A 24,159-nucleotide genomic window follows, 5' to 3' on the forward strand; every position below is an offset into this window, starting at 1 on the left:
AAGAAGTCGTATCATTTTATACTTCCATTATAATTTAGGAATTTGCTAAATTTGTTTTTATTTTTTAAGTCATAATAATGGTCATTTATATATTCCAAATACAAATCCCTCATCAGATAGATGACTTGAAAATTTTTTCTCTCACTCCATGGATTCTCCTTTCAGTTTCTTTTTTCTTTTTAATATTTATTTTTTAGGTGTAGATGGATACTCAATGCCTTTATTTTCATGTGGTGCTGAGATTTGAACCCGGGTCCCACCCGTGCTAGAAGAACGCTCTACCACTGAGCCACAATCCCAGCCCCCTTTCAGTTTCTTAATAGTGTTCTTTGGAGCACAAGGATTTTTAATTTTGAAGAGTTCGATTCATCTATTTTTTTTCTTTGTTGCTTGTGTTTTTCTTGGTTCTTTCATATTTCCGCTTTCCTTTTTTGTTTTCTTTTGGATGAATTGGATGTTTTTTAAATATGTAATTCTATTTTATCTCTTTTGTTTATTTATAAGTTCCATTAGTTTCATGTGACTGTTGTAACCTATTGCCACAAACTTAGTGGCTTAAAAGTACACAAATTTATTCCCTTATAGTTCCAGAGGCCAGAATTCCAAAGTGGATTTCAAGGAGCTAAAACCAAGGTGTCAGCAGGCTGCCCTTCCAAACCAACACAAAAAACAAATTTCAGTTTTAAAAATATTATTCAGAGGGGCGCAGTGGTGCACGCCTGTAATCCCAGTGGCTCAGGAGGCTGAGGCAGGAGGATCACAAGTTCAAAGCCAGCCTCAGTCAAAGCAAGACACTAAGCAACTCAGTGAGACCCTGTCTCTAAATAAAATACAAAATGGGGCTGGGAATGGCTCAGTGATCAAGTGCCCCTGAGTTCAATCCCTAGTACCCCCCCCCCCCCAAAAAAAAAAAAGATATTCAATTTTTGTCACATATTACATATATTAATTAAAATTTGCAGATACCCAACCAAAATACTACATCCTGAAGTTCACATTTGGTTTCACTGCTTTACTTTTTTTTAAATTGTGGTTTAAAATAACAAAATATGAAATTGCCATTTAACCACTTCTAAGTAGACAATTGTGTTAAGTATGTTGCTACAGTGATCAACCAAGTCAAACAGGCTGCATTGGCTTGTTTAGGGGCCATTTTCCTCAATTAACCAGAAACCCTTCGAGGGCCAGAATCTTTTCCGCGTATTCCCCCTGGGTACTCAGGACTCAGCAGAGATTAGTGCCTATTTAGTCATGTTTCTTGAATTTATACGAAGATGTTGATATCTAAGAGAAACTGCAGCTAGCATGCATGAAACAGCAGGTGGTGAGCAGGGTATGGGCCTCGTGGGGAAAGACAGACAAAATGTTTTAACTGCCTGGATCTCAAGAACCTGTTTTGAAGAATAGGCAGAATAAAATAATATCACAGGGTTGATGCAAGGATTTTCATAAACTGTGCTTTCACACAGGGCCAAAAACATAGGAAGTGCTGAGCAAGGGTAGCTGCTAGTATGACTGTCAATTTAAAAGCTATTGTTAAAAAATAAAAAGAAAGAAAGAAACTAAATGCGCTTAGGTGGCTGAGAAGGCCCGGAACTTGGCTCAGGTCAGCGCGGTGACAGGCCGAGGAGCACTGGGCGGGGCCTTCCGCAGCCCCGCCCCTCTGCCGGCGTCCGGTCGCCCAGGCAACGCTCCACTGAGTAGCAGCCTGAGTGACGCGTGGCGGCTGGCGTCCGGCGCTCCTGGGCACACTCGGCACTGGCAAGGGCCGCTTGGGTACAGCGATGACTGACGAGGACTCTGAGAGCGTCCACACCGATTCCCAGACGGGAGAGGACAGCGAGCTTCCTGTTATCCAGCTGTGCGGGCTGGTGGAGGAGCTCAGGTACCCCTTGTCGGCTGTTGCTGGCCGCTTCTCGGTACGGTGGATCCCCTGCCGAGTGGCCTCGGACCTTGGCTCCAGCCTGGAGACCATCCAAGCCCACACTGAACGCTGGGAAGTCCAAGACCCCCAAAGTGGGTGTCCTGAGTCTCCGTTGCCACTGAGCTGACAAGCTGTTGCCAGGACCTGGTGAAGGCGCGAAGGGGCAGGGCCTGGGGGGGGGGGGAGCCCAGAGGGTCATTGGTGACGTTGGAGTTTCGCCTGGTGTCTGCTTAGTGCCAGATTGTGTGCCTAACTGCTCCCCTGTTCTGCACCAGAAAAGGCTTTCCAATGCTAAGATTCTATGGTACAATCAATATGGAAGCAGGACAGAAGGAAGCTGTCCAAATGATTTTGCTGTGAGGCAACCTGGGCTTGAACCAGAGAGTAAGTATGGAGGTAGACTGAAAAGAACGACAGGCCCAGTAGGTTTGTAGCAGTCTGTTTTATATCTGCTCTAGTAAGTAAATGGAATATCATGATTCTATGACGTAGTTAAGGTACATCGCACAACTTACTGATTTTGCACAGAATATCCTGACTCTGGAAGTTGAACAGATGTTATTTCTATGCATCTATAAATAGTTTAGGCCAGAATTGAGGCCTTATTACCAAGAGCAACAATTTTTGAGTGTTATTATGTGCTGTGTATTTTGCATATATGACCTTATATAATGACACAGCAATCCTAGGAGGCACACAAATTTAAGGCACTTTCCTAAATTCACACAGCTTGAGAGTACTCATGCTGGGATTCAGATTCAGGGACAATTCCACAGGCTATACTGGGAATGTGATATATGCTGAGAAAGCTAGACATTTTGGTATTTTGTGTTTTCTAGTCAACCTTCTCCACTAATCTTAAAATTCAGACTAACAGGAATTATCTCAGTAACATATGAAAACATCAAAGCCATTCTCACTCATGCATATATAAAATATATATGCATTATGCACACGAAGCTAAAGTAAATTTGTCATCTCTAGTTGTTTAAAAAGATATTGTTCAAAGTTTTTCACAATTTATGATAAACTTCCAGCAGATTCTTTCATCTATTGGGTGCTAGAAATAAAAGAGTTGAGAAATATAAACCAAAGGAAACACCTGGAGTTGGTGAATATGTGTAGTTTCAAAAAAAAATAGTGATTCTGAAGGAATTTCACAAATGAGTTAGATGACACTTGAAGATAAAACCAGTACAACAATTTTCAATATAATACCAGTGTTGCGACTTTTGGGGCTCATTAAACATAATAATAAAGATATCTGAGCCTTAAACAGCACTTGAATGTGGCCAGCAACTGTCTTAAAATCTTTGCATTCCTTGTTGCGACACTAACAGGGAGATGCAATTCTTATTTCCTTTTTATAGGTGAGAGAAATAAGATACCAAGCGGCGGCATGTCTTGCACACGTGGCCAATAAATGTTATTGGTTATTTGGCGTTTAAACTCCGATTAGAACTTAACTTCAGTAACCCACTGTCTTGCAGCTATGGAAACTCTGCTCTCAAAACGGAGACAGAGATGTTTGAGAAATATTGCTGTAAACTGGAGTCTAGGGAATACCGACCTCTGCGAATTTCAGATGTTAAAATAACAGCAGCAGAATTTGCACAGGTACCTAATAGAGATCTGAACTGTACTTTATCCTATCTGTCCCCTTATATGCAGGTGGTATTTGTGTTTCTACCTGTGGTGTGCCAGAGTTTCTATTTCAAATCAATGCGAAGGGAGTCAGGTTCAATTAGTGGTGAATTAACTCTCCCAGAACATCTTATTTTATTTTAAAGAAATCCCTTACATTGGAGGATTCAGCCGTAGAAGACCTGCTGGTAGCCCTTGTCTCAGAGGGCCTATCTGTAGGTTTAATCCTTTGAAAATCAAATAAAGTTACTTTGAGGCCCAAGATTACCTGGATCACTTACTTGTGACCTTTGCCTTAAATGTCTAGGAAATCCAAGACTTTGATTTATTTGTCTGTTTTGCTGAACACTGTGCCCCTGGATGCAGTTTCTCTTTGTGTTCAGTTTAGGAAGCGCTGAGTTCCAGCCTTCTCCTGATCTTGATTTAAATTCTAGTCTACAGTGATTCACAGTCTTTCACCTGCAAGAAGTTTTCAGTTACTAATTTTTAATTCATTGTCAAACATGGGTCTTCAAGGAAACTAGCATAGGATCTTAGGCTGACTTGTGAAATAAATGCCACCTCTGGCCAAATATCCAGAATCCTTTCACCATGAGTTTGTTTCCCCTGGCTCTCCTTTGGGATAAGTTCTAGCAGTTCTGAAGAATCATGTTGATGCCCACCTCTTTGACAGTGGCTTTGGTTTTGTTGGGTTGCAGTTACGGAGCAGGCGTAAATCCAAACCCCGGGCAGGTGACCGTATGATAAGCCTCAGTGTTGAACAAAAACTTGACCTTGTGCAAAAGGAGCTGGAAGACATGAAGGACGAGTTGAGGCACATGAGGGCAAATGCTGAGCGGGACCTGCAGTACCACGAGGTGACCCTCCTCTCAGTCTCATTAACCTATTTGGACTCCCATTTCCACCTGGTCAAGAAGTTCCTGTGGTGTGTCTGTGTTATTATTGATGCTTTGAAAGAAACAGAAGTAGGATAAGACAGATTGAGAGCAGGTCTTTAAAGAACTTACCACTTGCTTGAGGCAACAACAAAATCTAAAGCATTTTAAATGGAAAATTTCAAATGTACTCAAATGTAGAGAATTAACACCACAAATCCCTATGGACTCAACACTCAGATGCAGCAAATGCCAACATATGGCCACTCTTGGATCATCAATGTCCCAACTGTTTCCCCCTCACCCCACTGGGCTGTTATGCAGAGAATCCTAGACATACCATTTATCTCTAAATATTTTAGATATGTCACTAGGATATGGATTTTTTAAAAATGTAACCACAATAACCATACATGCCCTTAAAAATTTGCAATAGTGCCATGGGGAGAGTCCTGAACTGGAATGATTTGCAGTGAGACCATAGATACTTTCTCATTTTATGCTTTAAAATTATGTGTGTGGGGGCCCAGGGTTGTAGCCAGTGGTGGTAGAGTGCTTACCTAGTGTGAGGCACTGGGTTCGATTCTCAGCACCACGTATAAATAAATAAAATAAAGGTTTATCAACAACTAAAAATAATAATAATTTTAAAAATTATGTGTGTGTTTATTCCAAGGCAATCCATATTTGTTATACAGCATTTTAAATTGAAAACATTCACAATGGTACCTCCAACCAGAAGCCATTATGGTTGACCACTGAATTTATCTACTTCTGGAGTTTAGATCATTTCCTATGCATATATGAATTTCTTTTTTTAAAAGGATCATTGTTTTGTGAATTGTATCTTTTTTTTAACAATATCTTTCCACATCAATATTCCATAGTTCCCCTTTATCTTCAGAGGATGTGTTCCAAGACATCCAGTGAATTTCTGCTGCCTTGGATAGTATCAAGCCCTATATGTACCATGTTTTTTCCTCTGTATACATCTTATGATATAGTTTAATTCATAAATTAGGCACAGTAAGAGATTAACAGTAACTAATAATAAAACAGAACAATTATAACAATAAACAGTAATAAAATTGTCCCAGCATCATTACTCTTGCTCTTTGGGGCCCTAATTAAATAAAATAAGGATCACTTGAATGCAAGCCCTGCAGTGCCACCACAGCTGATCTGAGGTGGCTCCTAAGTGACTGATGGCCAAGTAGCATATTATAGAAAGGTACACTGGACAAAGGGATATGCATGTCCCAGTCAGGACAGAGAGGGGCAGCATGAGATTTCATCATGCTATTCAGGATGGTGCACAATTTGCAACTTATGAATTACTTATTTCAGAAATTTTCCATTTAATGCTTTCAGATGGTTAGGTTGTAGAAAATGAAAATGTAGATAAGCGGGGGCTCTCTAATGCATATCTATATATAGATATAGATTCATTGATAACATCTTTTAAAACTTTTTTATTTTTTTTAGGTACACATGACAGTAGAGCATATTCTGACATATTATATGTATATGGCATATTACTTCCCATCACTGGTAACATCTTTTTTTTCAAGTTACATAAGTGTATAATAAGAATGCTTCATTATTTCACTACTTCATCTGTTTAGATTTAACTGGGTTCTGGTTTTGCTGTGTATCCTCTCAGATATTTTCCACATGACATAATTTTTAATGGTTGCATAATATTTCAGATATGGAAATACATACTTATATCTGAGACCTCATTTTTGATTGCTCACTTTTTATGGATACTATCACTTTTCCAAAGCAAGCTTTTTAATATTAATACTTATATAGTCAGGTTTATACCTTAGGAGAGCTCTAAAACTAAGAGGCATGTGGCCTGGGGACAAAGACTTGGGTATCCTCAGAGGATTTATCTTTGAGAAGCTTTGGAAACTCTCCTCTCTTGTGCTGCCTTGCCCAGGCTATCATCGAGGAAGCTGATATTCGGTGGACTGAAGTCCAGAGAGCAGTGCATGACTTTGAAAAAGATATTCTAAGAACCATATCCAAGAAGAAAGGGAGTATTTTGGCCACTGAGAAAGTGTTGAAGTACATCGAGGACATGAACCACCGGCGGGTGAGTTGGCTGGGGTTAGAGCTTCCAAAGGGAGAATGGATTCATAGAATGACACAAATTATGCCTGTGGGGCTGCCTAACTTTGTATATGTTGCCCACATATGCATGGTTTTCACATCCCATGAAGAGAGAGAGAGAGAGAGAGAGAGAGAGAGAGAGAGAGAGAGAGAGTGTGTGTGTGTGTGTGTGGTGTGGTGTGTTTTAGAATGCATTTTTATCTAGGCTAAAGCCAGTAAGGCAGGATGAATATTGGCAGAATATCAGACTGACTTTTTTTTTCTTTTTTATACCAGAGATTGAACCCACTGAGCCACATCCCCAGCCCTTTTTATTTTTTATTTTGAGACAGGGTCTCGCTAAGTTGCTGAGGCTAGCCTCAAACCTGTGATTCTCCAGCTTCAGCCTCCCAAACCACTGGGATTACAGGTGTGCATCACCATACCCAGCCAACTTCCTCTTTTCTGTTGTTCCTATTTGTTTCAAGATCTAATGTATTTTCTTGAAGCGGTGTGGGGCTGGGCTAGTCAGGTGACTACATGGAGTGGGACAGGTCAATCTCAAGCTCTTTGGGTGTCCTTACTATTAGGAAATGGACCCCAGGCTGGCATGGGAATGGAAAGAGAATGTGGGAGCACATAATGTGTTCATTTCTGGAGATTTTATAGCATGGCAAGATTTGGGCCCTGGGGACAGTTAGATCAGCTTGGTAACTCTAACATGCTATGAGTAATAGCTATCAGAAGAATATACGACCAACATGAATCATGAGATCATTTTGTCAGGAAAGTCCCCTATACCACATCCAAGTAGTCTTGAATTTAAAAGCATTGTAAAATTCACATGGGGCAGACCCAGTTTTCTCTGCATCTTGATCGTAAGTGAAATGCCATCACATGGCTTTCTTGGGCAGAAATAGAGAGATCTGAAAATAAACCACTAAACGTTAGGGTTCAGGTTTGGTTTGCACCCCTAGGTCTACTTGTCAAAACAACAGAAAAGAAATTCATTAACTTATGCTTTGTGTTTGTTTGTTAGGATAATTTGAGGGATAAATTACGTTTGAAGAATATTTCTCTCAAAGTTCAGAGGAAAAAACTTCTTTTACAATTGAGGCAGGTATGTGGCTTGTTCTTCCTTTATTTATTTATCTACTTATCTATTTATTTGTTTATTTCGTTGACTGAATGATATCGCCCACACCAAGATGTCCCTGTCTTCATCCCTGGAATCTATTAATGCATTGCCTTCCATGGTATGAGAAATTTAAGGATCTTGACATGGGAGAGGATCCTAGATTACTGATTGGGCCCTAATATAATCTCCCTCCTTATCAGAGGGAGGCAGGAAGATGAGAGATGATGGTAATGGAAGCAGAGATCAGAGTGATGTGATCATGAGAGAGGAAGGGGCCCTGAGCCAGGATATGTGGACCGCCTCCAGAAGCTAGAAATTCCAAGGAAAGGTTCTCTCCCGGAGCCTCCAGAAGGAAAGCAGCCCTGCTAACATCCTGATTTAAGTCCCAAACCCTTTTCAGACTTCCGACCTCCAGAACTGCAAAATGATAACTTCGCCTAATTTTAAGCCACTGGTTTGTGGCAAGTCATTTTAGCAGCCTTAGGAAACCAGCAGTTACTATGCAGGCACGTGGAGGTAGATGGACTTGGATTGGATTTAAAAGACCCTGGTGACATATTCATTGGCCCCTTTGGGGAATATGGCTGATGCAGCACAACCATACTGTGCTTTGGTGAATCTTTGTGCAGCTGACCCTAAGGGCCGTAAGACAGACATGGCTCAGGGCCTCGGGGCATGACGTGTGGCACCCTCCTCCTTGACTTTTATCACTAAGTCAAATATGAGTATTGATGTGCCAAATGTGGGCATATGCATCAGAGGTGGCCGTGGATGGTGACACAAAACTGAGCAGGAGAACTAACTTACTTGATTGTCTCAGGATCCACCATGCTGTAGTCAAGGTCACTCCTGGTGAATTGGGCTGAATAATCACACAGACACAGAAAGTACCTTTTTCTTGGGGTTCAGTGATGGCTCCTCGGCCCCAGCTCCCACAGAGAAGGCAAGGGAGGCTGGCAAAAGAGAGACAGCATGCCGAAACCCTATTTATTTACTTATTTTAAAATTTTTATTCTAATTTGTTATATATGATAGCGGAATACACTACAATTCATATTACACATATAGAGCACAGCTTTTCATATCTCTGGTTGTATACAAAGTATATTCACACCATTCGTGTCTTCATATATGTACTTAGGGTAATGATGTCCATCTCATTCCACCATTTTCTTTTACTCCCTTGACCCTTTCTTCCCCCCACCATGCCCTATCTAGAGGTTGTCTATTCCTCCCATGCTCCCCCTCCCAATTCCACTATGAATCAGCCTCCTTATGTCACAGAAAAAATTTGGCATTTGGTTTTGGGGAATTGGCTAACTTCACTTAGCACTATATTCTCCAACTCCATCCATTTACCTGCAGATTTTATTCTCTTTTAATGCTGAGAATTGTGTATATTTACCACATTGTGTATATTTACCACATTTTCTTTACCCATTCATTACTGAAGGGCATCAAGGTTGGTTCCACAGTTTAGTTATTGTGAATTGTGCTACAATAAACACTGATGTGGCTGTGTATGCTGTTTTTAAATCTCTAGCAATTAGAGATATGTAAATCAAAACTACTCTAAGACTTTATCTCACTCCAGTCAGAATGGCAGCTATTAAGAATACAAACAACAACAAGTGTTGGCGAGGATGTGGGGAAAAGGCACACTCATACAGTGCTGGTGGGACTGCAAAATGGTGCAGCCAATATGAAAAGCAACATGGAGATTCCTTGAAAAACTGGGAATGGAACCACCTTTTGACCCTAGCTGATCCTACTCCTCGGTCTGAAACCCTATTTATTGAGGGGAAGACACCCAAATGAGGCAAGGGATTGGGTTTCAGGGGGGTAGCCCAGCCCCATAGGGTGACACCCACTCCCAGAGCTGTAATTCCTTGCTGAGTGAAGGTGAGGCCCACTTGCTTTCGCACTGCGAGCAGAAGCCAGTCTCGCACCTTCATCGCTCAAGGCTAAGGGTACGAGCTCACTCCTCCATGCTCAGCTCCTGTTCCTGGCGGCCCCGACAATCCTGGAAGATCTCGACAAGCTGGAATAACTGTAATGACATGACTAAGGACAAATGTGAGTTCCTGCACTTTGATCCCCTGAAATACCTGTACCAGTACCTGCTGGCTACGCCCTAGGGACCTGATAGTCAGCTTGGCTGGAATGCTGTGGCCCAGCTGCCCCCATAGGAACATGGCGCCCGGACCAGGAAAGGGCTGGCCTTGCCCTGTGCTGTTCTGAGTAGCCCTGACCTGGAGTTTTACATCCGCCGTGGGCTCCACCCTGGGAAGAATAGCAGACTAGAGTTCATGTAGAGTGAAGATGTTGGCGAGGGGAGTAGAAAACATGTGGGAAGATCTGGGATGACAGGCCCAGGATGGCCATGACCACTGTCTCAGAGGACTTATGGAGGGTGAACATACCAACTGGCAGGGCCCTGAGGCCCGAGCTGGGCCTGGGCTGGAAGTGTCAGGAAAAGAGCTTCGAGTCAGTGTAAGAAGGATTGTTGCCCCAGTGGAGCTGCCTGCAGAGCGTGAGTTCTTGTTCTTGGAGTCCATGCAGATTTAGCCATTTTGAAACAGGGACTTTAAGGTTGACTTGGGGAGAAGGATGACCTCCACCCACACACCATTTCTGCACAGAAATGACACAGATTGGACCCTGCACTGTTGAGCTCAGACTAATGTGTCGTTGAGAGAAGGGAAGGAGGCACAGTGCTGTACAGAGGCCACCACAGTAGCAAAGACCCAGAGCTAAAGCTTCCCGAGGCTCAGGAGAGAGGCTGACTCCCAGGTATAAAGAACAGGTTGGAGCGTTGGAGAAGGAGGATGGGTCATATTTGGGGGGAAGGGGAAGAAGCAGTCCTGGAACTCACACAGCCAGAACAGAGCACTGTGGGGAACAGCAGCCCCTGAGTTGGGCTATTGCCACCACAAACATAAGATGGCAGAAGCCTGGTGGGGCCAATCAGAGAGGCCATGCAGACACACCTGCTCTACAGTAATGCCCTAGGATCAAAGGAGGGGAATTTAGAGGCTGCTTTTTCTGGGGTTTCCAGATTTTAAAATGACTTTTAATGGCCCGATTCCTAATTTTCCTTCACATCTTTGTTTGGGTACTATCTCTTCTGGGAAGCCTGCCCTGGCCTGGCTGAGGGGCTCTGGGTGCATTCTGCCCCTGTCCACCTCCTGCCCCCCACCCACACTACTCTTGAGTTAGCACCTGCGGCCGTAGACCCTCATAGTATTCCTCAAGGCCAAGAAGCACTGCATTTACTCTAATCTATCCCCAGCTCCTAGCACCACGCCTGGTACCGAGCAGATGTCCAGGACATGTTCATTGAATGACTAAGTGATAACTGACCTCCAAAGTCTCACCAAGTTGCAGGTGTGAAGTCACACCTGAACATAACGTCTTTTCTTCTTTCTGAGCCGTAGAAGGAAGAGGTGGGCGAGGCGCTCCATGACGTTGATTTTCAGCAGTTGAAGATTGAGAATGCTCAGTTTTTAGAGACGATTGAAGCACGGAATCAAGAACTGATCCAGTTGAAACTGTCATCCGGAAATACCCTGCAGATCCTCAACGCATACAAAGTAAGGCCCACCCCAGTGCTGGGCACCCCCACCAGGCCTACTGCTTCCAGATTTCCAGCCCCCGGATGAGGACTAGGTTTCAAACCCAACACTTCAGCATCCAAATGGTCCCACAACCCTGGCTGCACATGAGAACCATGTGGGGAGGGTTTTCTTTTGTTTTGTTTGGGTACCAGGAATGGAACCCAGGGTTGCTTAACCACTGAACCACATCCCCAGGCCTTTTATATATATATAATTTTGGACAGGGTCTCACTAAGTTGCTCAGGGTCTCTGAGTTGCTAAGGCTGGCTTTGAACTTGCAATCCTCCTGCTTCAGCCTCCCGAGCCTCTGAGATTATAGGCGTACAGTACTATATCCAGTGAGATTTTATTTTTTTAAAAAATAAACCAATGTTCTAGTCCTACCCTAAGTGAAATAGGGATAAATTTTACACACAAAGCTTTACACACCACCGCATTTAGGGCCCTGTTTAATGTAAGTACTTCCCTGCTTCTAACCCTGCAAAGGAAAAGAGTCTTAGCTATAAAATCAGAAAACTACTAAATTATTTATCATCCAAATGCAATGCTTTTGGGAGAGAAAAGGCACTATTAATAATTAAGCAGGGATTCTGGGCATGAATAGGACCTGTCCCCAGTAGACCAGGCCATCTGGTTACCTTCTAGCAACCACCTAACGTAGTGGTCAGCAAACTGGGCCAATGTATTTCCATCCAGTGTCCTGTGAGCTAAGAGTAGCTTTTATAGAACATCTGCAACTGACTGGATGATAGAGAATACAACTATTAAACCCGGTTAGGCAAAATTACTTCTTCTCTTGAAATTCCATTCTATTCCCTAGTAGACCCGTATTCCAATATATCATATTCAATTATAATTTTATCAATAAAACATATGATCATCAATAAAACATTTGTAGGATTTGGGTTTTTTCTCTTATTAATATAAGTGAATATGTAATAGTTATGGTTGTTTTGCCTCTGGGCCTACGAAGTCTAAAACATTCACTATCTGGTCCTTTATAGAAAAAGTTTGCTGACTCCTGGCCTAGTGCCCAGGTGGCAGCGGTGGCTGTGAGCCTACATAGGTAGCTTACAGGTGGCCTTCATTTGGCCCACACAGTGTCATTTAAAAATGTAAATTTGAATATGTTTAGATCAGGCTGATGCTTGTCCAACATTTTTCTTTCACAATGGAAAACACGGAGTCTCCGAGATGCAGAGTATTAGCCAGATTCAAGCCACAAGTTAGTGGCAGAGCCAGGATGCCCAGCTCAGTGTGTGTCCCCCCAGCTGCCTTCTCCTGGGTTACAGTATGTAGAAAACATTGTGGCGGCCTTTTGAAGTTCATGTGTCACGAACGTCCAACTTTTAGGTTATCTCATCACACTTGGTATCTGATCACTGTTCTTTCAAGATGAGGCCAGTCCCTGGGCCTCCCAGGCCTTTGCTGCGGACCACCTTGGCTAACAGGTGGTTAGGTCACATTGGACCTGGATCTTATCCTGTGGAATCACTTAACCAGCACAGGACCTGTCTGGTCTTGGGATTTGGGAAGTAGAGCTACTGCTTTATAAAACGAATCTGCCCAGGGTGCAGGCCCTGAGCTCTGTAAAGTCGAATCTAAGCTCACAGTGCAGACAGTGGCAACACCAGAGGAGCAGCAGCCGCACAGGCCACCGGGGGCCCAACAGGAGCCATTCTGGTCCAAAGCTCAGTGGCCACTGTGCCCATAGATCTCTTGTATGTGATGGCAAGCAGATGGCGGAACTTGGGGGAGCTGCCCCACAGGAGTCCAAAGGTAGACACGAGCAGTTCAAGGGTCAAGCCAACCCACTTCCTCCATGACCCACTTCAGCTCTCCTGGGGAAATGGAGGCAGAACAGCTGTGAATGTCGGTCAGACCTCACCTGGGATTGCAGGGGGAGATGCTTCATCAGGGCAAGACGCCTCACCTGTCAGATGTAAGTTTTTTGTGCCTTACCACCCAGGATGGAATTTTGCGTAGTCTGTGCTGTGTCCCCCCGCAGAGAAAGGGCTTAGCCAATATTATCAAATGAACTGCTGGAGATGAGAGAGCAGCACGGTCACAGTCAAAGTGGAGGCCGAGCAGGGCCGTGCAGGAGTGTTGCTCCAGGAGGTCAAAACTGGCAGAGCCAGAGCCCCCTGCCTGGGGGGACTTTAAGCTCTGGAAGTCATTCTCCTCCCCACTCCTCCTCTCTTCAGGCTGCACTTCTTTAAGACTCATTTCCTGCTGCACATCCTGCACGTGAGTAGAACAGATTCAGGGGGCAGCGTGGGGCGGGGAAGGCAGTTCACTTGACAGTATTGGCTGTGTGTGTGTGGGGGGAAGACAGGTAATAGGAGGGGCCACTTTGAAATAAATATCAAAGACCCCAAAGTGGACCTTGTTAAAAACACACAGAATAACTTCCCTCTATTAGCAAAAGTACCAAGGCCTACGTTCTGCCAAGCACATCCAATGCCAAGGGTCTAGTGCCTAGACAGCACAAGATAGATGAGGTCTCTTCTGTGACTTTCCTGAGTGATCCTGAATCAGATCATGATCACTCTCCTGTGACTTTATGCCCTCGAACCTGCCTGGTGTGTCTGATAGAGCACAAGCCAATGGCTTTTCGGCTGCAGTAAGTCACTCTTGACTGACAGAGCTAGTGACTGGGTGCCCTAAAGAAGGTAGACTGCTAAGATGTCCCCCAGACCCTGCCCCCAGGTGCATTCACTCTTCTCATTCCAGCCAAGGCTGTGAATGTGACAGCTTCGGTCATGAGGTTCTGCCTGTTACATTGGTTATGTCAGATGGCACATTTGACCTGAAGATGGGGAGGTTATCCAGTCGGGGCTGATCAATCACATGATCCTGTTGAAAGCAGAGTTCCTCTGCCAAGGAGTCAGATACGTGAAGCACAGAGGAATTTCCTAGGCCAGACTCTCTCCATTACTGCTTGAAGATAGAGAGGCCATGTGGAAGGGCACTTAGCAAGGCCTCTAGGAGCTGAGAGTGACCTCCTGCTGGCAGCCAGAAAGAAAATGGGGACCTCAGTGCTCCAACTTCAAGGAAGTGCATTATTCCAACAATGAGTAAACTTGGAAGAGAACCTGAGCCCCAGACGAGAATCACAGTCCTGGCCACTCTTTGATTTCAATCTGGTGGGGATCATGGGTAGAGAATGCAGCCACCCTGTGCCCAGACTTCTGACCCATATAAACTGAGAGATAACAGATAGCTGTTGCTTTAAACCTCCGAGTCTATGGTAATTGGCCACACCACAATAGAAAGCTCTGGAAGCCTTTCCAGCGGCAGCCTCCTCAAGTGACCAGCATCTGAACAGAGCCTTGGACGCCAGCTCTTGCCACACTTTGTGAAGACCCTGCCCCACCAGAGCCAGCCCTGGCCTTGCCTTGGCCCTTGCAGGTCCACTCTGTCCTAACCCTCTAAGTCGCTGGTACATGTCTTCCCTCTGCTCTCTTTCTGTCCCCCTGAATGGCTGGCCTGCAGTGGAGTCTTGTCCTGCCTCCCCCAGCCCAAGCTGACCCCCTGAGTCTGGTCTCCTATTCAAGTGCAGGAGGCGGAGCAGGAAATGAGCCTTAAAGGAGTGCAGGCTGGAGAGATGAGGAGTGGGGAAGAGAATGACTTCCAGAGCCTAAGGTCCCCCCGGCAGGGGGCTCTGGCTCTGCTTTGCCTAAGTTTTGACGCCCCGGAGCAGCACCCCTGCCCAGCCCCGCTCTGCCTCCACTGTGGGACTCTGCTGCTCTCTCCTCTCCTCTCCCAGTTCTTTTTGCACCTCTTCCCCAGGCTCTTTCCTCAGCTTGGATTGTTGCTCTCTTCCCTCTTTCTGCAGCTGTCCCCAGTTCAGCTGTCTCTCCAGCATTCCTTCCCCAGACAACCTTCCCTGACCCTGTCCTGTCTGCTGTTTCTTGTTGCATTTATTTGACTGCCTCCAGATCTCTGAGCCGGCCTCCCAGAGGCAGGACCTGGCTGGCTACCCTAAACAGTGTCTGGGACAGGGTGGGTGGGTGTGGGTTTGTTGAGAAGCACCTGGAAAGTCCTGGCTCCTTCCCTTGACCCACTCCTCAGCCAGGCAAAGCATATCTCACCTATTCTGGTTGACTTCCCCCTGGGGGACAGTACCCACAGGGGTACTAGTCTGAGAAGCAGGGACCTCAGGGAGCTGGTGAAGAGCAAGTGATGAAATGGGAACCTTTGAGGGAGCTTTGCAGGATCCCTCCGCCCCCCAGCATCATGGTAGATGGAGCCCATGGGATCACACTGCTTGGATTCAAATCCTTTCTTCCCCATCTCTGTGATCTTGGGAAAATTGCTTCAGTGACTTAACTGGAGATAATGGTAGCACCCACTTCCTGTGGAGTACCCCTCCCTCTCCATCCTCACCAGATAGTCATGACAACTATTTGTCCAATGTCCTCCGTATGCCAGGCACTGTGTGCCCAGCTCTCTACCAGGAACCTGTAACCTTGCCAAAATATAAGGTGACTGGACCAAGTTCAGAGGGGTCTGGGACTTGTACAAAGCGTCCCTTAGTAAACAGTGGATTCTGGTGTCTCCAACCACTGTCCATCTCTCCTCCCCTGCCAGTTCTCAGACTCGAGGTCTCTGAAAACCTGGGCACCCGTGAGAAGGGCAAGCCCGAGTTCCTGGACGGTCCTGTTTTTCTGCTGTCTACCCTCCCGCCGTTTTGAGAGGCCTCTCAGCTCAAGACTCCCTGTGTTGTTGTGTTTCAGAGCAAGCTTCACCGAGCGGTGGAAATGTTCATCTGTCTGGGCAAGGAGATCTTGCTGAGAAAAGAGCTTCTTGAAAAAATTGATAAAGAAACCATACAAGTAGAGGAGGTAGGAGAGGGCGAGACGTTTCTGGCGTTTGTCTCTTGTCTGCGAGGATTTGTGTGAATGTCCACCCAAATCCAAGGTGCTTGGTTACGTATCTGGGGAAGCCTAGACCAGAAAAATCAAAAGAGCTCTGAGCCATCAAAGCAGAAGGTGGACTTACAGCCCAGGAGTGTTACATTTACTGTGGAGTGAGGGTCCAGGGTGAATTAAAAATCTCACAGAGTCCACATAACACATCCGTAAAATATGATATTCAAAGTTTTGTCCTGCGAGCATATAGAAAATGTATACAACGTGGTCATATAACTGATATGATAAAAGTACACCTGACAACATATGATGTTTTGAATAAGAGAGAGAGAGAGAAAATGCTCTTTTAAAAATAACTATTTCTTGGTGCAGCGGTGGCACTGACCTTGGTTCCTTGGTGCACTGCCTATCTGTGAAGGATGGCAGACCTATGACCTCAGCCCCAGGCTCACTCCAGAACCTGTGGTCACTGTGTGGAAAGGTGAGAGGGATCAGCTGACCTCCCTACATATCTGGCCTGCAAGTTATCTCTTGCATTATTTTCTGAGCACATGGAGCTGAATTTTTGTAACTTTAATGCACACAAGATGTGACTCAGCTACACATAGGAAGAGAGCTTTTGGGAAGGATGAGAGAAAAAGAGCACTGGACACCAGTTAAATGGCCTGGCCTTGGGTTTCATGCTGCCAGCTTCTGGTCTTGAATAAACCTTTACTTAATTATTTTTTTAATTTCTGGTACTGCTGGGGATCTAATCCAGGGCCTCATATATGCTAGGCAAGCACTCTAACACTGAGCTGTATATATCTCTCTCCCATATGGATAAGACTTCAAATGAGACAGGCCGGTTTTCAAAATGTAACATAGAGGTCACAGCTCTTGTTGTGGCAATCAGGTGAGACCACACATAATGATGCTTTGTCAACTCGAAAGCCATTAGTACAATTAGTGTTGTTGTCTTGAGTAGGTCTGAAGTGTGCCCATCAGTGTGGCCCCAAACCTGCCCCCAGTGGCCCACAGGGTTACTTGTGACTCAGTTTTGTCATGCCATCCACATCATATTTACATCAGTCAGGTTGTCATTGTGACCAAAATACTGACGGGAACAACTTAGAGAAGGAAATATTTCTTTTGGCTCATGGTTACAATGGATTCCGTCCATGGTCAGCTGGCTCCAAGGCAGAAACATCATGGTGGAAGGGCTGGTGGAGTAGGGCTGTCAGTTCATGGCAGCCAGGAAGGAGAGAGAGAGAGAGAGAGAGAGAGAGAGAGGAAGAGATTAGGGATGAGATAAATCCTTCCAGGGCACACCCCCTGTATCCTACTTCACCGAGGTCCTACCTCCCATTGGTTCACCCACGTATCAATGGATTAATCCATTTGATTAACCCACTGATGAGGTCAGAGCCCTCATGATCCAATCGTTGCCTAATATCCTCACCTCTGAACCTTACTGCATCAGGGACCTTTTCAACACACAAACTTGTGAGGGACATTCTAGATCCAAACCTTAATAGTAGCCTCAATGGAGAATCAACCCTCTCTGCAAAAGTCCCAGCCTCAATACAGTGTGACAGGTGACAAAGCTGAAGCAGAAGCCAGTGTTCTCACTCCGTGAAGGATTTTTGTGCCACTTACTTGTTTTCTCCCGGGGTTGATAGTGATTAGATAACAAGTGAAACTTAAAATTGACTTTTAAAAGCCTACCATTCACTACTTAGTGTATTTAAATGCCCGGGATTCTGTTTGTTAACTTTTTGAAACCAGTTTTATTGAGATATAAACCACATACCATATCATTCACCCATCTCACCCATTTAAGTATATAGTTCAAAGGTTTATGGTGTATTCAGGAATTATGTTAACTATCAGCAATGATGTTTTCATCACCCCAAGAAGAAGCCCTGCATCTATTATAAGTCCTCTCCTCCCTACATTACCTCATTTTCACTCTCCAGCCAGAAAACTACTAATCTACTTCCTATCCTTCAGATTTTCCTGTTCTGGACATTTCATAAAAAAGGGGTCATAAAATATGTGGTCTTTCATGTCTGGATTTTTTAACATGGAATAATATTTTCAAAGTTCACCTTGTAGCATGCACTAATACTTTGTTTCTTTTTATGGATAAATGATATTCTGTTGTGTGGATAGACCACATTTTATTTTTCCATTCATCAGTTGATGGATATTTGGGTTTCTACTTTTTAGCAAAGATGAATAATGCTGGATCTTGAACAGGTTTTTATGTGACTATGTGTCTTCTTTTCTCTTGGACATATACCTCAAAGGAGACCATGAGTTATATGTGGTAACTCTATGTTTAACATTTAGGGAAACTGCCAAATTGTTTTGCAAAGTGGTTACACCATTTTATAGTCCTATCAGCAATGTGTGAGTCTTCCAATTTCTGTACATTTTCATCAACACTTGTCATTTTAAAAAAAATTTATTGGTCATTGCCATTGGTGTGTAATAGTATCTCAATGTGATTTTACTTGAATTTCTCTAATGAGGAGCATCTTTGGTCACATGTCTATCCCTTTTTTTGGAGAAATATATACTCATGTCCTTTGCTCAGTTTTTAATTGGGTTATTTATTTTTTATCCTTGAGTTATGAGACTCTTATCTATTCTGGACTCAGCCTCTTATCAGATATATGATTTGCAAATATTTTCTCCCATTCTTTTTTAATGGTATTATCATTTACAACACACAAAAGTTTTAATTTTGGTGAAGTCCATTTTTTTTCTTTTACACTTGTTCTTTGGTGTCATATCTAAGAATCCTTTGCCTAATGCTATGTCATAGAGATTTGCCTCTACACTTTCTTCAAGAGTTTTATACTTTTAGTTCTTATATTTAGGTTTATGATCCATTTGGAGTTAATTTTTTAAACGGTGTAAGGAAAGGGTTCAAAACTGAAAAAAAAAAGAAAGAAGATAAAGTTTGTTCACAGATTTTGTTATAATAGCTTTTTTTGGTCCTCTTGTATTTTTCTCCATTTCTTCCTGTGGATCTGAATTACCATCTGCTGTAACTTTCTTATTCAATTACAGTTTTGTTTCAACCTGCCTTCTTTATGCTGTTACCATCAAATACGTTACATTTTTATGTTATAGACCCTCTTTAATACACATGTATTATTCTATTCACTTGCTATTCAAATCAGTTAAGAGAAGAAATATGCAATAATATTATATTTTATAATTACCTACATTTTTTAAAACTTTATTTTTTAAAAACATGTGAGTTCTGAATCACTACCATCTAGTGTTACTTATTTTCAGCCTGAAGAACTTCCTTTACCATTTCTCATAAGGCATGTCTGCTATTAATGAATTCTCTGGGTTTTTGCTTATTTGGGAATGTTTTAATTACTTCTTCATTTAAAAAACATATGAAGAGATATGAAGTGCCATCTTCCTGGCACTACAAGAGTCTCTAGGTTCATCTTGGGATTCCTGCTCCAGCCCCCAAATCAACCACCCCTCCACAAAGAAGTCCTGAGTCCTTTCAAGAATGGCATCAGAAATCAAGATCTTTGTGTGCTCAGTTGTTTGCTTTTATTATTGAAAAACCGTTTTTGCTGGATATAAGACTTGTGGTAAGAGTCATTTTTTTCTTTCTCCTTTCAGCACGTTTCATCCCATTGCCGTCTAGTCTCCATTATCTCACATGAAAGTCCGCTGTTAATCTCCTTAGGCTTTCTTTCATCTTATACAGGGTGAATTGTTTTCTCTTGTTGTTTTGAACAATCTCTTTGCCTTGTGTGGATTTCTTTGTGTTTACCATACTTGGAGGTGTTCTTTGGGTGTATAATTTTAAAATCAAATCTGGGAAGATTTCAGCCATCAAGTGAATATATATATTTTTTTCTGTTCCTTTCTCCTTCTCTTGTTCTGTCACTCTCATTGCATGTACATCCACATTTTTTGACATTCAGTTAATTTGTTCTTTTTTATCCCTGATTTTCATATTGCATAATCTCTATCAATCTACTTTCAAGATTACTGATTTTTTAAAAATAATTTTTTAGTTGTAAATGGACATAATACCTTTATTTTATTTAGTTTTTTATGTGGTGCTGGAAATTGAACCCAGTGCCTCATGCATGCAAGGCAAGCACTCTACCACCAAGCCACAACCCCAGCCCCAAATTCTTTTTTTCTTATGGCTTATATTTTACTGTTGATTCCCTTGTGGTGAAATTCTACTTTCAATTATATTAATAAATATTAAAATTTCAATTATATTAAAAACCAATTTTCCATTTGGTTCTCTTTAAATAATCTTTTAATTGATATTCTCTACTTGATGAGGCATTATCAACATGTATTCCTTTAAGTCCTCAAACATGATTTACTTTGGTTCTTTGAATAGCTGCTTTGAAGATCATCAGCTAAGTCCACCATCTGGACTTCCCAAAAACAGTTTATGTTGCCTGCTTCTTTCCCTGTGTGGGTTGCACTTCCCTATTTCTTTGTCTATCTCATAATTTTTGTTAAAAGCATACATTTTAGATGATATGGTGACTTTGGGTAATCCCTGTCCTCCTTTCTTGGCTTGTCATCATTTACTGACTTGGTTAGACTAGGTCAGGAGTTTGCTGTTTCCCTTGCTATTAGTGTCCTCTGATGTTGTTCTCAGAGGGTGCAGCCTTGGTCTTGATACAGTCTCCCTGACAACAGAGTTGATTTCTGTTTCAGCTGAGTTCTCTTTGGTTTTTCATCTTTCTGCCAAACTTCTGGCTGCCTCAATTGGCATCAAACCTAGCTATTAATCTTTATTAATTGCTACCCAATTTCTCTATTGCTTTCAACAACACCCCAAGACATCAATTGATCACATCCTAATCCAATTAAAGTCAGGGCCCCTTGCAGGGGCAAGGTGTTGCTAGTCTTTGAAGCTTGCCCAAACCTCAAGAGGATTTTTCTTTTTGTTTATGTGTGTGTGACACTGTGGTGCTGAGGATTGAACCCAGGGCCTTGCACACGCTAGGCAAGCACTCAACCACTGAGCTATATCCCCAGCCCTTCTTAAATTTTTATTTTGAGTTAGGTTCTCACTGATTTGCCCAAGTTGGCTTCAAACTTGTGGATCTTCCTGCCTCAGCTTCCAAGAAGCTGGAAGTATAGTTCTGGCAAGAGGGCTCTTCTTAGTGGTTTCTTTCTCTAACTCTGCTGGGCAGGGTGGTACACATCTGTAGTCCTAGTGATTTGGGAGACTGAATTAGGATTTTCACAAGTTTGAGGCCAACCTCAGCAACTAGCAAGATCCTTGACAACAAGACCCTTCCTCGAAATAAAAAACTAAAAGGACTGGAGAAGGAGCTCAGTAGTAAAGCACCCCTAGACTCAATTCCCAGTACAAAAAAAAAAAAAAGTCAGCCTTAAAACGGAAGGACATGCTGGGTGCAGTGGCACATGTCTATAATCCCAGTTGCTTGGGAGGCTGAGGCAGGAGGATCGTGAGTTAAAAGCCAGCCCCAGAAATGGTGAGGTGCTAAGAACTCAGTGAGGCTCTGACTCTAAATAAAATACAAAATAGGGCTGGGGATGTGGCTCAGTGGTCAAGTGCCCTGAGTTCAATCCCTAGTACCAAAAAAAAAAAAAAAAAAAAAAAAAAAGGAAGGACGTTCTGATACATGCTATACTGTGGATGAATCTCAAAGACATTATGTTAAGTGAAATGAACCAGTCACAAAAGCACAAATATTGTATGATTCCATTTAGAGGGAGGACCTACAGTAGTCTGAATCATGGAGACAGGAAGATTGGTGGTAACCAAGGGGTGAAGGTAGGAGGAAATGGTGAATTAGTGTTTAGTGAGCAGAGTCTCAGTTTGACAAGACGGAAAAGTTGTGGAGATGGATAGTGGAGAAGTCACACAACAGTGTGAGTCTATGTAATGCCGCTGAATGGCAAATTTTATATGTATTTTACAATAAAAGAAGACAGGAAAGTGAATTGAGACTGATAAAGTGTACTTCAATACACATTTTTTCACATACACACAAAATTAAGAATTCCTTAATAAAGGAGAGAAAGAAAAGAAAAAAGGGGAAATGAAGGGAAAGAAGATTAGTATTTCTGAACTGGATTAAGATATCCCAATCTGTTAAAAACAAAACAAAACAAAACCCAAAACAAAAAAACTCAGCAGAACTTCATGATTTCCCCGCCCACTGAATATGGAACCGTTATCATTTGAATTACATGGAGCCTGTGGGGAGAGATGGCAGGGCCAGCAAGTCCTCAGAGGAGAAGCCACCAGGATTCCCTGGGGTAATTGGTCCTTTCCAACCCAGGATAGGGCCAAAGCTGAGGCTGCCAACAAGAAGTTGCGGAAGCAACTGGCCGAGTTCCGGGCGCCACAGGTGATGGTGTACCTCCGGGAGAAGATCCTCAATGTGGAGATGGAGAAGACCATCAAGATGTGGGAAAGGAAAGTGGAAATTGCAGAGGTGAGCCCCTGAGAGCCCCGTGGGCTGGGACTCCACATTTCCGTGGGGTTGTCAGTCTTTCATACCTGTGACATTTTGTTTAGGATTTTGTTTTGGGGGCTAAGACTATGGATGTTTGGGTGGGCTACATCTGTGAGAAATCTCAGCAGTTGCTTCAACTATTAAACCAAAATGAAGGATGATTTAAAAAATCAGTTCCTTTTTCACCATTAGGGACACAGTATTTTTAGGTATCAGGGAGACACTCTGTAGTAATAAAGTGTTTGGGTTTTTTTTTTTTTTTTTTTTTTTTTTTTGGTACCGAGGATTGAACCCAGTGGTGCTCAACCACTGAGCCACATCCTCAGCCCTTTTTTATATTTTATTTTAGAGACAGGGTCTCACTGAGTTGCCAAGTGCCTTGCTAAGTTGCTGAGGCTGGCTTTGAACTCATGATCCTCCTGCCTCAGCCTCCCAAACGGCTGGGATTACAGGCATGCGCCACCACATCCCGCAATCAAGTGTTTTTATTTGCTTGTTTTCCTTTTCTTTCTTTTCTTCCCTCCATCCCTCCCTCCCTTCCTTGCTTCCTAGTTACATCCCCAGCCCTTTTTATTTTTTGTATTGAGACAGGGTCTTGCTAAGTTACTGAGGCTGGCCCCTAACTTGAATCCTCTTGCCTCAGTTCCCTGAGTTACTGGGATTACAGGCATGCACCACCTGCTCCAAGGGAGTTGTTTTCTTAGTGAATTCTAGAAGCTTCTGAATCCCTCCACACCATAGGTAATTTGGTGGTTGCTACTTTATACATGGAGAAGCCAGTTTTTTAAAAATGAGATAACAATGGATTTTTAATATCACTCAGAACCCAGTTCCATACATTGACAGAGTTACCGTGGGCCTTTGTCTTAAACTAATCCCACAGCCTTTGAATATGGTCCTGTGTGCCCAGGAAGTGCCCTGGCTCCCTGTGAGCTGTGGAAGAGAAATGGGCAACGTAAAGACACTGTATTGGTGTCAAGACTGCCACAGCCAGGATGCAAACCAAGGCCACTTTGGAAGACATCATTTAAATAGCTTCCAGGGCAGGCCGCTTGGAAAACTGGGGGCTTGGTGTCTTCATGTCTAGGACCTCACTCCACTTCCCTTGTTCCTTTCTCCTGCCTTTTCCCTGGTCACTTGGTGGCAGGGAGAAAATTAGGATTCAAACTTGGGCCCCCCAGACTCCAGCCGGAATCTACAACTCCTCAGGCTCCCTAGAAGGATCTCCTGATGGCCACTTCCCCTTGGTGGCATGCTGCAGGGCAGAATGCTGCCCCCTACAGGTGGCCCACATTTGCAGCAAGGCTGGATGAGTGCCCCATTAGGTATAGGCACTCAGATTTCCCCAACTGACCTTCTTCCCCTCCCCTTTTGCCATTTTGCAGATGTCCCTGAAAGGCTACCGCAAGGCTTGGGATAAAATAAAGGCAAGCAACGAGGAATTGCAAGCAATTGGCTCTCCTGGGAAATAGCTAGGGGCAGGAGCACGGATGGCTGACCAA

The 24,159-nt window shown here is 43.4% G+C and overlaps 1 protein-coding gene across 2 annotated transcripts; it reads left to right on the forward strand.

The window, feature by feature from the left end:
- The first annotated feature begins 1,784 nt into the window (after positions 1-1,784).
- On the forward strand, positions 1,785-24,141 carry Cfap263 (cilia and flagella associated protein 263). 2 transcript variants are annotated; one of them, XM_027938975.2, is made up of 9 exons: positions 1,785-1,885; positions 3,415-3,541; positions 4,267-4,425; positions 6,389-6,544; positions 7,580-7,660; positions 11,116-11,271; positions 16,035-16,142; positions 22,481-22,636; positions 24,043-24,141. In XM_027938975.2, the coding sequence occupies exons 1-9, from the start codon at positions 1,785-1,787 to the stop codon at positions 24,127-24,129; spliced, it is 1,131 nt and encodes a 376-aa protein (XP_027794776.2). In that variant the 3' UTR covers positions 24,130-24,141. The 2 variants fall into 2 exon arrangements, with proteins under 2 accessions (XP_027794776.2, XP_027794777.1); XM_027938976.1 differs by lacking the exon at positions 4,267-4,425.
- Positions 24,142-24,159: the final 18 nt, after the last annotated feature.

The sequence above is a fragment of the Marmota flaviventris genome, chromosome 18, assembly GCF_047511675.1.
Source record: "Marmota flaviventris isolate mMarFla1 chromosome 18, mMarFla1.hap1, whole genome shotgun sequence".
Taxonomy (NCBI): domain Eukaryota; kingdom Metazoa; phylum Chordata; class Mammalia; order Rodentia; family Sciuridae; genus Marmota; species Marmota flaviventris.

What these genes read in the sequence shown, in the direction of transcription:
- Cfap263 (XM_027938975.2), top strand. Translation starts at nt 1,785, where the DNA reads ATGACTGACGAGGACTCTGAGAGCGTCCACACCGATTCCCAGACGGGA. An exon ending in CAGCAGCAGAATTTGCACAG is followed by an intron (nt 3,542 to 4,266) that starts GTACCTAATAGA and finishes GTTGGGTTGCAG; the next exon opens with TTACGGAGCAGGCGTAAATC. An exon ending in TTCTTTTACAATTGAGGCAG is followed by an intron (nt 7,661 to 11,115) that starts GTATGTGGCTTG and finishes TCTGAGCCGTAG; the next exon opens with AAGGAAGAGGTGGGCGAGGC.